Source organism: Filicampus tigris, chromosome 1, assembly GCF_054856515.1.
Source record: "Filicampus tigris isolate MCC_2025a chromosome 1, RoL_Ftig_1.0, whole genome shotgun sequence".
Classification (NCBI taxonomy): domain Eukaryota; kingdom Metazoa; phylum Chordata; class Actinopteri; order Syngnathiformes; family Syngnathidae; genus Filicampus; species Filicampus tigris.
In genome coordinates this window covers 33,194,141-33,206,694 of record NC_141217.1, presented here as the reverse complement: position 1 = coordinate 33,206,694, position 12,554 = coordinate 33,194,141, and the positions used below count along the sequence as shown (strand labels likewise).

General features: G+C 42.3%; 3 protein-coding genes and 1 long non-coding RNA gene across 4 annotated transcripts; 1 reads left to right on the top strand and 3 right to left on the bottom strand.

Annotated features, from left to right (window-relative positions):
* Positions 1–412: 412 nt before the first annotated feature.
* On the bottom strand, positions 413–3,150 carry LOC147153677 (gamma-crystallin M3-like). The gene is made up of 3 exons (XM_086034333.1): positions 2,904–3,150; positions 2,528–2,776; positions 413–730 (listed from the first exon to the last, which is right to left on the bottom strand). The coding sequence occupies exons 1-3, from the start codon at positions 2,979–2,981 to the stop codon at positions 455–457; spliced, it is 603 nt and encodes a 200-aa protein (XP_085890459.1). The 5' UTR covers positions 2,982–3,150; the 3' UTR covers positions 413–454.
* Positions 3,151–3,301: 151 nt separating this feature from the next.
* LOC147153676 (gamma-crystallin M3-like) lies at positions 3,302–4,217 on the top strand. Its single transcript, XM_086034320.1, has 3 exons — positions 3,302–3,458; positions 3,552–3,815; positions 3,889–4,217. The coding sequence occupies exons 1-3, from the start codon at positions 3,342–3,344 to the stop codon at positions 4,165–4,167; spliced, it is 660 nt and encodes a 219-aa protein (XP_085890446.1). The 5' UTR covers positions 3,302–3,341; the 3' UTR covers positions 4,168–4,217.
* A 289-nt stretch (positions 4,218–4,506) lies between these two features.
* Positions 4,507–5,450, bottom strand: LOC147153675 (uncharacterized). The gene is made up of 3 exons (XR_015087264.1): positions 5,342–5,450; positions 5,127–5,215; positions 4,507–4,732 (listed from the first exon to the last, which is right to left on the bottom strand). It is a non-coding gene; the product is annotated as an uncharacterized LOC147153675 (long non-coding RNA).
* A 3,688-nt stretch (positions 5,451–9,138) lies between these two features.
* Positions 9,139–12,338, bottom strand: LOC147153674 (gamma-crystallin M2-like). The gene is made up of 3 exons (XM_086034345.1): positions 12,194–12,338; positions 11,870–12,112; positions 9,139–9,461 (listed from the first exon to the last, which is right to left on the bottom strand). Exons 1-3 carry the CDS (start codon positions 12,200–12,202, stop codon positions 9,186–9,188), a joined length of 528 nt encoding a protein of 175 aa, XP_085890471.1. The 5' UTR covers positions 12,203–12,338; the 3' UTR covers positions 9,139–9,185.
* Between the last annotated feature and the right edge of the window lie 216 nt (positions 12,339–12,554).

Genomic DNA, 12,554 nt, shown 5'->3' with positions numbered 1-12,554 from the left:
CTGATGAAGCCTTCTCGGAAGAAAGGCAAACCATCTTCGAAACAGAGCAGTCTAGTAGCAATTGAATCAATGCCCTGAGAAAGAAGTGACCTTGAGGAATAAAAATATATACGGACACAATTTCTACCCTCAATGAAGCTAACATTTTTGGAATGCAAGAGGAAAAAAACAACTCAAGCGAGCACTGGGAGAGCGTGTTTTTTTAAATATATATATATATATATATATATATGAGAAAAAATTCTTTAAAAAAGTTCCTCGATGTATTTTTGGTTAATACAAAATACGTCATTTGATCCACCTCAAATGATGACCCATATTCACACTCTGATGCTATGCTAGCTAACTACTAGGCTACCTGTCCAAGAAATGTGTCTAGCATTAGGCTAAAATGAGAACCTGATTTCAGAGATTCAAATTTCAGCTTGCTTTATTCAACAAATGAGAGAGGAAGCTAACAGGTGTCTGTGATGCGCCGGATGGAGCTCAGTCGGATAACGTTACTGGCTCCCAGCTCGCGGAGGTTGCGGTGCTCGCCGGGCTTCAGGTACAGCATCCTCCCTCGGAAGTTGGGCTGCTCAAACATGAGCCAGTGGCCCTCCATCACGTTGCAGGACTGACAGTCGGACATGCGCAGACGGTCCACGTTGTCGCAGTCGTCGGTCAGCTCGTGCATCTGGCCTCCAAAGTTCTCCTTCTCGTAGATCCTCACTCGGAACGGTCCTCTGTGCTGTGGGTCAAGGCGCAGCATGATCAATAACAGATCCAAATCAGCTGTGACCGGAAGCCAAGAAAACAAATGCAATTCTAACGGTGGTCAGTGATGGGAAGTAACAAAGCACAAATATTGTGTTACTGTATTTTAGTACATTTTTTCAGGTATCTGCACTTTACTTGAATATTTATTTTTTGATGACTTTTTACTGGTACGCTCTACATTTTTAAACAGATGTCTGTACGTTCTACTCCTGAATTTGTCAAAATAGGGTGGTTATTTTTTGGCGAATGACAACAGAATGGAAAAAAGATCTAAGCAGGAGCACCACCGACCACCGCCAAACATTCACACCTGGCCGCACACCAGCGTGAGTGGCAAGGTGGCTCAAGTGTATTGCATTTAAACAGCCGACCCTGTTACTGAGCGACCTGCTCTGCTTCCTGAGCCGCGGCTGCCCAATTGATTGATTGACTGCGTGATTGATTGAGATGTAGAAGACTCATAAGGCCGAACGTGAACCAGGGGGCATTAAAGATGATGCAAAGGATTTGGAGAAGCAAAATATTCCCCATGGCCCATTCTCCGCCTTATTTAGGATAATTATTTTATGTTATCGGCTACAAGAATAATCTGTGGCGAATGCATTGTTCCAGCCTAAAAAGCACCATCTTCGAAATTGTTCGTCGTACTTTTCTGTTGTTAGCATTAGCTTTAGCTTAACTTGTTAGTCAGTTCACAACGCTGGAGACGCTATGGGAGCAAGTCGTTTTGACGTAAGTTCAACTAATACCGACTACCTCTTGCCTGTTCTCATACTCATTTCATATTCTCATGAATATCAGATAGGGTTATTTGGAAAATGTTTCGCCTCTCATTCGAGCAGACTTCATCAATTGAGGCTAGTTAGGATAGGACAAGTCTGGGGATTGGTGTGGAAGCCCAACTTTTTATCCCTTGGAAGATAAAGAGTTAGGTTTTCACACCAACACCTGAGAACTAACTAGCTCTTTTGTCCCCCCCTTCCTCTTCTCAATTTGACTACTTATGCACGCAGAAAACGTTTTTTAACTTTTACTTTAGTACTGCAGTACATTTTAAAGTCTCTACTTTTTTACTTGGACTTAAAGCGCAAGTCAACCCAGGCATATTTTTTTCAAGAATATGTTCCCAGCAGGCCCACTAGTTGAAACACAGCATTCTGATTAATTTTGCGTTTGTGGAATATGAGTTAAGCAGCAAAATCCACCCCTTTTTAGCCAGCTAAGGGGGCGGCCATTTTGTCTTCTGTCGACTTAAAATGACATCACAACTGCTTACAACGACCAATCACAGCTGACCTGTTCTCTGAATCTGAGCCGTGATTGGTCGTTGTGAGTAGTTGTGATGTCATTTTCAGTCGACAGAAGACAAAATGGCCGCCCCCAGAGATGGCTAAAAACGAGTAGAGTAACACTTATTCCACAAATGCAATATTTATCAGAATGCCCTGTTTCAACTAGTGGGCTTGCATAAAACATATTCTTGAAAAAAAAATGTTTGCGTTGACTTCCGCTTTAAGTACCGGAGTCAGTACTTCTACTAGATTCAGTCCTTCTGCCATCCAACCAATCAAATGACTGAATAACCAAGCAAGCAATTGACTAATCAAATATCCAAACAATCAGTTAATCAACCAGCCAATCAACTGACCAAACAAACAAACCAAGCAATCACCAATCAATTGACTATTCAACCAGCCACTCCTCTAGGCTTTCCGGCGAGGGGTCCCCTTAAGGAATACATTTAGCTTGGGCTCATGCATGCACCTACCAAAGGGATCATACGAGAGGATCTGATGCAGTCACTCATATTGATTCCCATCAGACGCTGGCTGTCCGGATACTCGCCCCTCCTGACCAGCACCTGGTGACCCTTGAAGTTGGCCTTCTCATAGACCATGAAGAGGCCACTCTCCACTCGGCAGGAGTTGCACCTGCTCAGGTAGGTGGTCAACTCAGGGCAGTCGCTGCTGGTCTCGTAGGAGCGACCCTGGAAGTTGCGGTCCTCGTAGAAGATGATCTGTCGAAATCATCATTTGTAAGCGGAGAGCCCTCCGCCCATCAGTAAGATCCATTGCCTTCTTTGCCACAAAATAGACAAACAAGAATTCCACATTGTGGTTTGCTTATCACCGTTTCTTACTTACCCTTCCCATGGTCATGGTATTTGTGAGATAACTGCAGATGTACAGCTTGGGCATCAAGCCTGCTCCCTTTTTATACATCTCGCGGGCCTTATGCTAAAGCCCTGGAGTCATCACTCTATATTGTGTGCCAGGTTGTATCACTATAGGGTGACAGACCTCACTGTACTGTATGTCAGAATGTGGCTTTTGTTACAATTGGATGTTTAATGCTGCTGCAAAAAAAAAAATCAACTATGGAGATCAATGTGGTGGCCTGACACAAAAGGCCTCAAACCAGCTGGAAACTCCTCCATAGAGGATACTTTGCAGTTAGTAAGAGGTCATCTGAGGAGCACGGAGCTTCTGTGATGAGCTTGCATTCCCTCTCCAAAATGCAGCCCCCGCGTACAATAACAGCTACAGCGGTCGGCGAAAGAATGCAGGCCGGCTGCACTTTTGATGAGTCATGAGGTTTGGCACAAAAGGTGCTCAAGGTTGTCCGAGGCCGAGGGTCACTATAAAAAGGGCTCAGTTGTTGGCATGGGCGCAACAACTACAAGCGTCACCATGGGCAGGGTAACAGCCATCCCGTCGTTGTAACTCGTCGTTTTTTAATCAATCAACGATGGCAAAGCTTTTCATGTTCGGTGCCTTGTGTCTCCCCCACAGATCATTTTGTTCGAGGAGAGGAACTTCCAGGGTCGCTCTTACGAGTGCAGCAGCGACTGCTCCGACATCCACCTGCACCTGAGCCGCTGCAGCTCTTGCCGGGTGGAGAACGGCTGCTTCGTCCTGTACGACCGCTCCAACTTCATCGGCAACCAGGTTTTCCTGAAGAGGGGCGAGTACTCCGACCTGACTCGTGTCGGGAGCACGACCGGCGTTGGGGCAGTGGTGATGGACACCGTTCGCTCTTGCCGTCTCATCCCCATGGTAAGATTGCACTCCTTGCGGGGTAGGTCCCTGATCGGAGACTCAGCGGTCACACCTATTTTCGGCCCAACAGCACAGGGGACAGTTCAGGGTGAAGATCTACGAGCTGGAGAACTTTGGGGGCCAGATGCAGGAACTGCTGGAGGACTGCGAGTCCCTGCAGGACCGCCTGTTCATGTCCGACTGCCAGTCCTGCAACGTGCTGGAGGGCCACTGGCTGCTATTCGAGCAGCCCAACTTCCGAGGACGTGTGATCTACGTGAGACCCGGGGAGCACAGGAACCTGCGGGAGAGCGGCCTGAGCAACATTATGAGAATCAGCTCCATTAGACGTATCATGGATGTGTGCTGATTACCATTCATGTTGAAATAAAATAAAAAAGAGACAAAACTGAAGACTCATTTGAAAATGATCTGCGCATTCTTTGTGTGACTTTAAACAGAATATGACTGTCGAGGTTATTCCCATAAAGTCGGTCATTATTAGATCTGTCCTGGCTGATCAAAAGGCCACATTTTTAACACGAAAATTGTTACAGATAATGAATCCAGATGGAAAATGGTGGACGATCCAACGAAAAATGGCTTCCTCTGAGAGCATGAACTCTCCTGTCATCATTGGGCAACACAGCGTTTTAGAGTTAATACAATGATGACGGAATCTCCATTGTATTAACTCTAAAACGCAGCGTTACAGAAAATGAAGGTTGTTGATGGTCATTTACCATCTTAGGAAAGCGAGCCAACTAGTATATGGACTTGAAGCTAATTTTGCAACAAAACAAAAAAAAAAGAAATCTCAAATGCTAATTTACCTTTTGTGTTTTTTCTCCCCATGCAAAACACAGTGTCATCACTTTGGGTGGTGCGCTGTTGTTCTCGTGAAGCCGAGCTCCGAGTGGCTGTCACGGTGGAATCTGAGGGCAAACAAAAGCAATCAATGAGCGCATAGAAAAAAAAAGAGCAATGTTGCGCTGACGCTCCGAATCTAAAAAGGTGTTCCATTGAAGAGGCATCGTCAAAAAATCTGTTGCTTGCTGAGCAGTCCTATTGTTTTCTTCCAGTAGATGAAATGTTTCATCAGCGTGAAATACAGTACAGCGCAAATACTAGGCCATAATGACAATACATAGACTCATCTCCAAAAAAATTCAAAAAGTGAGGCCAATTCCTTTTTTATTTTTTCCCTTAAAAGAGGAACCCCGAACGCGCTAGCACTATATCATCGCACAGCCATTAATGTCTAAGCTGCTGGCAACAAAAGCGAGTAAGAGTCATTCAATAAAATGTTAATGAAAATTTCAATCTTACCCTTTATGTGATGAAGCAAACATTGCTGTGGGTGTTCTTGCTGTTCTTCTACAAAACGGTTTTTCCAACATCTTGGGTCCAGAGATTCCCTTAGAGCGGATAATTTTTTTTTTTGCTAGCACTATATCATCGCACAGCCATTAATGTCTAAGCTGCTGGCAACAAAAGCGAGTAAGAGTCATTCAATAAAATGTTAATGAAAATTTCAATCTTACCTCATATGTGATGAAGCAAACATTGCTGTGGGTGTTCTTGCTGTTCTTCTACAAAACGATTCATCCAACATCTTAGGTCCAGAGATTCCATTAGAGCGGATAATTTATTTTATTTTTTTTGTGGTTGAAGGACCCCCTCATGAGTCTAAAAACAATTAAACATAAATACAATGTGGACACTTAAATGGCTTAAGAATACCTAAAAAAACAAAAGCCAATTTAGAAAAAAGTTTTGCTTTGTTATGATAACATTCATATATAGTATTTTTAAGCGGAATGTTATGAGCATAAAGTCCTATTTTTTAAGAAATAAAATCGTTATCTTTACCAGAACAATAACAATGATATAATTTTGCATCTTAAAAAGTCATAATCTTACTAAAAAAAAAGCCTAATTTTTTCAAGATTATACACATTCTTGAGAATAAAATAGGAATTCATATGGCCTTTTTTTTTAAATTACTTTATTCATGAAGTTATGTCAGATTCATGTGATGGTATGCCCCAGTCATATCAGAGGTTTAAAGTAACCTTACGCTAAGGTAGGGAGGAGTGAAAAATAATTGCATTTTTTTTTTTTTTTACAGAATCCCAAACCCATAACAGGAAAACCCGGAACTTGCAAAGGTGTGTGTAGACTGTTTATATCAACTTTATATAAAAAATCTGCATTATTTTGGTAATGTAATGAAAGATATGCAATAATGAACGAATTTGGGGGAGGCGAAAAATGGTTACCATGATGTGCCAAATGAGTTGAAGAGTTTGGAGTTGGAAAGGTTTGCCTTGGTTGAATGAGTGAAATAATATAATAAGTAATGATGTCAAATACGGAAAAGTGTCCATTCATTTTAATGGGAGTTATTTTCATGGAAATTGTTTCAAAAGTCTGAATTTTGGGCATGTAGTAAATAATTACCCAAGTGTTCTCAATGAGCTGAATATGTTGAACTTGGAATAGATCATAGTAAACCCCCCTCTGAAGTGAGGGTTCAACAATTATCAAGAAGGCTGAGCTTGTTTGCTGTCAACACATCCTGTTTTTTTTTTTTTTTTCCAAATTAACAAACTTATCATTTCACAATGCCCATAAATGATGATGCCCAAAGATGTACATTATGAGGGGAACCTCCAGCCGTCGCTTTCTAATGTACTAAAAATGGCAGATGAAAGAGCATCGCGACATTTACTAATGTCTTTCCAATCACTAGTAATCAGCAAGCTGATCTTCTTCCGAATGTATTGTTGAAGCACATCTGCCTCACAGCGCGGAGGTCACGGGTTCGAATCCGGCCCCGGCCTACCTGTGTGGAGTTTGCATGTTCTCCACGTGGGTTTACTGCGTTCCTCCCACATTCCCAAAACGTGAGTGTTAATTGATCACTCTAAATTGTCCCTAGGTTTGATTGCGAGCGTGAACGTTTGTTTGTCTGTGTGGCTAGCAAATACCCTTGTAGAGTATGAATCTCACTATCTAGCGACAAAAATGTATATTGTTGGTGAGAAGTGCAAAAATATATAGTGTTGGAGAGAAAGTGCTGACCGACCCATTCATTGTCGCGCGCCAAAATGACACGGGTCAACGGCGGGTTATAAAGGGCCAGAAGCGCCGGTCGTAGTGCGCCCGGGTCAGTGATACAATGGGCAAGGTGAGGCTACTTGTTTTTGCCGTGTGTCTCTTCGCGTTATTCCCCGCTTAACGTAACGCTGTACAATCTCATCTGGATCCGCATTTTCTTTCTTGGCTCTCTTTTCCACCGCCTGCTTCTAGATCACCTTCTATGAGGATAGAAATTTCCAGAGTCGCTCCTATGAGTGCAGCAGCGAATGTCCCGACCTGCATTCGCACTTCAGACGCTGCAACTCCATCGGGTTGGAAAGCGGGGAACGGCAGGTGCACCAACGCTGGATGCGGATCAACGACGACGTGAGATCCTGCCGCATGATTCCTAAGGTCAACTAAATCAGGCCATCTGGGGATTTATTTCAGATCCTATTACTGTGGTGCTCTGAATTGTCCCCGTACTAGTATGCTCTTTGTCCCTTGAGGTCCATGTACAAGTATGCTTCTCATTACGATGAACGGAGAAAATTTACCTCACTAATATTGGGTAGAATTCACTAGGATAACAACTGTCTTACTAGTAAGATTTTTCTTCCGCTACTGCGTTACATCACTGTACCTACTAGGTGCACCGGTAGATTATGTCTTACATGTACATTTTTTTCCACTACTGTACAATATGTGTTGAAAGAGGTTTGAGCATTTATTCCATATCAGCTTAAGGTCCATATACTAGTATACTAGTATAAATTTGTCCTCACTAATAAGATCATTTAGTAGAGTGATTGTGTCTTACTCATAACATTTTGGCACTATATGGAAAGCTGTTTGAGCATCTATTCAATATAAGTTTGTGGTCAATGTACTAGAATGCACATTGTCGTCACTAGTAGGACAATTTAGCACACTAATACAACAACTCTTTCTGATAATGTTTTTTTACACTACTGTCTTACACTACTGTATGACATTTTTGTGCACTAGAAGAATGACCACTGTGTACTAGTAGAACAATGACATAATAATAGTCAAGCAAATTTATGCACTAGTTGATAGTTGTGTGGTATTAATATTAGCCTACCTCTTGCATTACAAAATTCTAGAAGTTAACTTTTAGGGCTTCATGAGTTGTACTAGCACGCAGATGTCAACTAGTGCACAGCAGAAGAAAAAGCTTCTCTAGTAAGAAATAGTGTCTTTCTACTAGCGCGTTTTTGTTATTCTACCAGTTTGCAGGAATATCGAACAGTAGTAGAATGTTATTAAAAAAAACTTCACTAGTAAGTCCTGGATGTTTTACTAGTGCACTGAACTAATAGAACAGCTAGGGTGCAGTAGGAGCAGATGTGGCGAACGAAAGCACTCACACTCTGAACTTAAGGGAACAATTATTTCTTGTGATTTTTTTTTACCACTACTGCGTGATAATTCTGCACACTAGCAGGACAACTTTGGCATACTAGTAGGACGAGTGAGGCCATAATATGCACTAGTGTGATTCTAATAAGTGGGAAACCCTCTGCTAACCGTGCAGAAGAATTACATTTTAATTGAAGAAGCGGAAACCCTAACTGCTGAGTGTGGAGAGACGATACAGTGGTGCCTTGAGATGTGAGTTGAATTTGTTCTCAAAACACGTGTATTTCAGATCATGTTATCCCTTAGAAATGAATGGAAATGTCAATAGTATCTTCCAGCCTGCCCCAAAAACAACAAAACATTTTCTAAGGTTTCTTTATGTGAAAATAGCACTCTTTAATATTGTACTTTATATAAACATAAAGAAACGTCTAAATGTGCGGCCGCGTGACACACATATGTTCCGTGTACGAAGGATTCAGCCTGCCCCACCTGACAAGACGTCTGGACATCACCCGTTACCTCATCAAGTTGCTGCTGCTGCTCTGCGTTCAAATACCAGTTGCTCTAAAGCTTATATTTATGGGTTTCCCATTATGTGTTAGCATTAGCGTTAAGCTAACGGGCTAAGATGTGTGTGTGTGTGTGTGTGTGCGTGTGTTGTTTTCAAAAGCTAGCTAAAAATTGACTTGGTTGACAGTAAACTTCAACTGGGAGTGGCATTAAACAGCTTGAAGTCTCTGTTTTGAAGAACTATTCACTTACGAATAATGGCTTGCGGCTTGAAACACTCTTAAGCCAGGACACTTATATCTCAAGGAACCACTGTTGTATATCTGTAGAAAGGGTAGTCATATCGAGCAAGACCGGAGAGTTAAGCCAATCATGTTTAATTGAGAACAGGGAGAAAGGAAGGAGGTCCTAGATGGAGTCAGTAATCCGCCTGAGGGAGCCGATCCTGGCACTGGCGCCTCCCCAGTCGCTGAACCGGCGGTACTCGCCGGGCCTCACATAGAAGGTCCGACCTCTGTAGTTGGGCTGGTCGTACAGCAGCCAGTGGCCGTCCACCACGTTGCACGAATTTACGTCAGACATATGCAGGCGGTCCTGGACGTTGGGGCAGTCGTCGCTCACCTCCTGCATTTGGCCGCTCATGTCCTGCCGCTCGTACAATCGGATTTTGTAGGCGCCTCGGTGCTGCGGAAGAGACACAAAGTGCATTTCTATCCTTTCAACAGTCAAGAGGGAAAGCAGTGTCGGACCCCAACGACTGGCTTGAATATATGTCTTAAATGTTTGCTTTGACCTACAAGTTCAATTCATTAAAATCATTTGTATCGCAGAATAACTTATAGAAATGCCATGAGTCCGTCCTGTTATGAAAAAAATGGTTCTGTGTCGTAAAATATAAAGATATGAATTAAAGGGAATGTAGCGTGTGAGTAGTCAAGTTGAAAGTGTCACACATGCGGGCATACATTGGTGTGCTTGTGGCCTACAGAGCGCTTTGTGGCTCTCATCTCGTTTTCTCTCTCCCTGCTTAGTAGTTCTGGCAGCGGCGGCACGGTTGACTAACCTAACCAGCGAGAACCCAACAGATGTTGCACTCACTTTTCAGGGATTTCTTATTAGCAGAGGTGGGCATTTCGTCAGACTGACGAACCGGACGGCCATTTTGTTAACGATTGACGAATGACAGGGCACTTTTTAAAAATGACGGCCTAGGCACTGACACAAGTGGGTTTTCGTCCGTCAGTGTAATCTGTCCGTCAGTGGCGAACCGCTCAGTCCGTCACTGATGGACGCCCGTTTTGTACGTTTTTGGCGAGGAGGGGGTGGGGGGTCAGACTGATGGCCTGACGAACTGACGATTACAATTCGGTTTGTCACGAAAAATGACGGACTGATGAATGATGGACGGGTACCCAGGCCACTGACGGATGACGAATGACGGACCAGTAAAATTTAGTAAAATGCCCACCTCTGCTTTTCAGCATGATCACTTGCGGATTTCACTTTCTTGGTTTCTTGGCATTAATTTACCATGGTACGTGAAAGCACAACTGAGCGTTTTTGAATGTTACTGAGCGTGGATGTCAGGAAACATAGTTCCTGAACTTTAGCAATATTCATCAGAAAAAATAATTTAGTTTTCCACTAAGCAGTTTCACATAATTTCTCCTTTTTTTTTCATTTCACAGGAGCAGCGGAGGGTCTGAAGTACACTTCTAACTCAAGTCATTCCTCTCAAGTCAAGGCAGGAAAATCATCAGATCAAAGGCTCATGTTACCAAAATCTTGTAACTTGGGGCCCTTGCAAGCGGTGGTAAGGTTTTATGGGAAAGTGACTTTTGAATGTTTTGCATACAATTAGTTGACAACCAAGTCAATTTTTAGCTAGCTTTTGAAAACAAGACACTTGAATTTCATGAGCTTGTGACGGACACATTTACAAATTCCAGCCCCCAAATTGAGCTTCCCTGCTCATGACTGGCATTTGCATTTCCCTTTCTTTGTTGCAAAACAGGACATTAATTCAAATTGACAGTGCAGAAAATGCACAAAAATAAAATCAATAACAATGGTCATTAGCCATTTTTAATCATAAATGGCTTTATGTGTGTCTAAATGTATTTTTGATGCGGATTCAAAAAATATCTTTACATTTTTTTTTTTTTTGCTGGCACATCAGGGCTTTCTTTAGATATTTTTCATTTTCTGTTTTTGACCTATAAAAATCTTGCACACTATAGATTTGACCGTGTGTTGTAATTTATCGCTATGACGTTACTGAATAAAATTCCACCTGTTGCTGAACCTAACCCATAAGTCATGAATATTAATAAATATATTACTAAATCAGTTATTATTATCACTTTTTTTATTATTATTATTATTATTATTAAGAAAACTTGATGCCTAGAGAATCAATGAGGGCAGATTTTGAATTAGTGCCAAATAATATAGAAAGGTTAACTTGGATGTCTGATTTAAAAATGTTGTAAAAATGTGTGGACTGGTGTAATGATTCAGTTACTGGTTTGGCCTGTAACATGTCAGAAAATCGACAAAAAATGTTGATCGTTGTTTTCCAAAGGAAAAGTAGGTGCTTGCAACTGTCTTATTTTGAAAATAAAAACACAATCAATCTGCTCTCATGGGAGACTACAGAAGAAATCTGAAAAAAAAAATTGACATTCCAACTATTCGGACAATTCTAAATTAAAAAAAGTTATCTATCATCCAAACAATTAATCGATTATCAAAATAATGATTTACTCATTTGATAATTGATTAATTGTCGCACCTCTACAGGAGAGAATGAACTGCTGCTGCCATGACTTAAAATTCCTTTTTTTTGTTGTTGTTGTAGCTTTTGCACACTTGCCAGCGAGAGTTGCAAAGCTTAGGTTCCACCCCCTGTCGTCATGATAACGAAAGCCGGACTTGCCATTTGGCCCAGAAAAAGAGTGAATATGATGATGGTGCTATACGAAAATCTTGCCTCAAATTGTGAACAGAAAGAAAATATTTACTATGTCTCCTTTCGGCAGGTATGGTGCAGCGTGAGGTTTTTCCGCAGCATGATTTTGCTACAAACTTACCAGCGGAATCACGCGACAGGAGCGGATGCAGTCATTGATACCGATCACACGCTGGTTGTCCGAGTACTCCCCCCTGCGCAGGAAGTACTGGTGTCCCAGGTAGTGGGGCCTTTCGTACACCATGAAGCAGCCGCTCTCTACCCGGATGGAATTGCAGCGGTTGAAGTAGGGATGCAGGTCGGCGCAGTCGCTCACGCACTCGTGGTGCCGACCTTGAAAATTCCGATCTTCGTAGAAAATGATCTGCGGAGACACGGTGTGGACATGTACACGGGCTCCGTGTGTTATATACTTGGCTTTAGCAAGCTAACAAATGCAACTTACCTTTCCCATTGTTCTCTTGGTGGTCCCGACTAATGCTCAATGGGCACTCTTGGCTGTGCCTCCCTTTTATATTAAGTAGCTGTGTGATGGCACAGCATAAAGTATTGTCATACAAATGGGTTTTACGAGCTGAAATCTGGTTATGTGTGGCGACGCGGGTGCAATGGTCACTTATTGTTGTCCGCTTTTGACATGTTCATCACTATTGATCAAAACACAGCGCAGGCCTCAATGCTCCCGGTATCAGCAAAACAGCAGCGGCCTTTATGTGCGACCTTTTCACTCACATACATCCCAATTGCTGCAAGCTCGGCTGGGGCCATTAATCACTCTTATTGATTAATGTTATATGTAGATCAGG

Coding starts and splice junctions, on each gene's coding strand:
- LOC147153674 (XM_086034345.1), bottom strand. Junction 9,462..11,869: donor CCTGTCGCGTGATTCCGCTG/GTAAGTTTGTAG, acceptor TCTCTTCCGCAG/CACCGAGGCGCCTACAAAAT.
- LOC147153676 (XM_086034320.1), top strand. CDS start 3,342: ATGAGTCATGAGGTTTGGCACAAAAGGTGCTCAAGGTTGTCCGAGGCC. Junction 3,459..3,551: donor CAAGCGTCACCATGGGCAGG/GTAACAGCCATC, acceptor TCTCCCCCACAG/ATCATTTTGTTCGAGGAGAG. Junction 3,816..3,888: donor CTTGCCGTCTCATCCCCATG/GTAAGATTGCAC, acceptor TCGGCCCAACAG/CACAGGGGACAGTTCAGGGT.
- LOC147153677 (XM_086034333.1), bottom strand. CDS start 2,981: ATGTATAAAAAGGGAGCAGGCTTGATGCCCAAGCTGTACATCTGCAGT. Junction 2,777..2,903: donor ATACCATGACCATGGGAAGG/GTAAGTAAGAAA, acceptor TGATTTCGACAG/ATCATCTTCTACGAGGACCG. Junction 731..2,527: donor CCTCTCGTATGATCCCTTTG/GTAGGTGCATGC, acceptor CTTGACCCACAG/CACAGAGGACCGTTCCGAGT.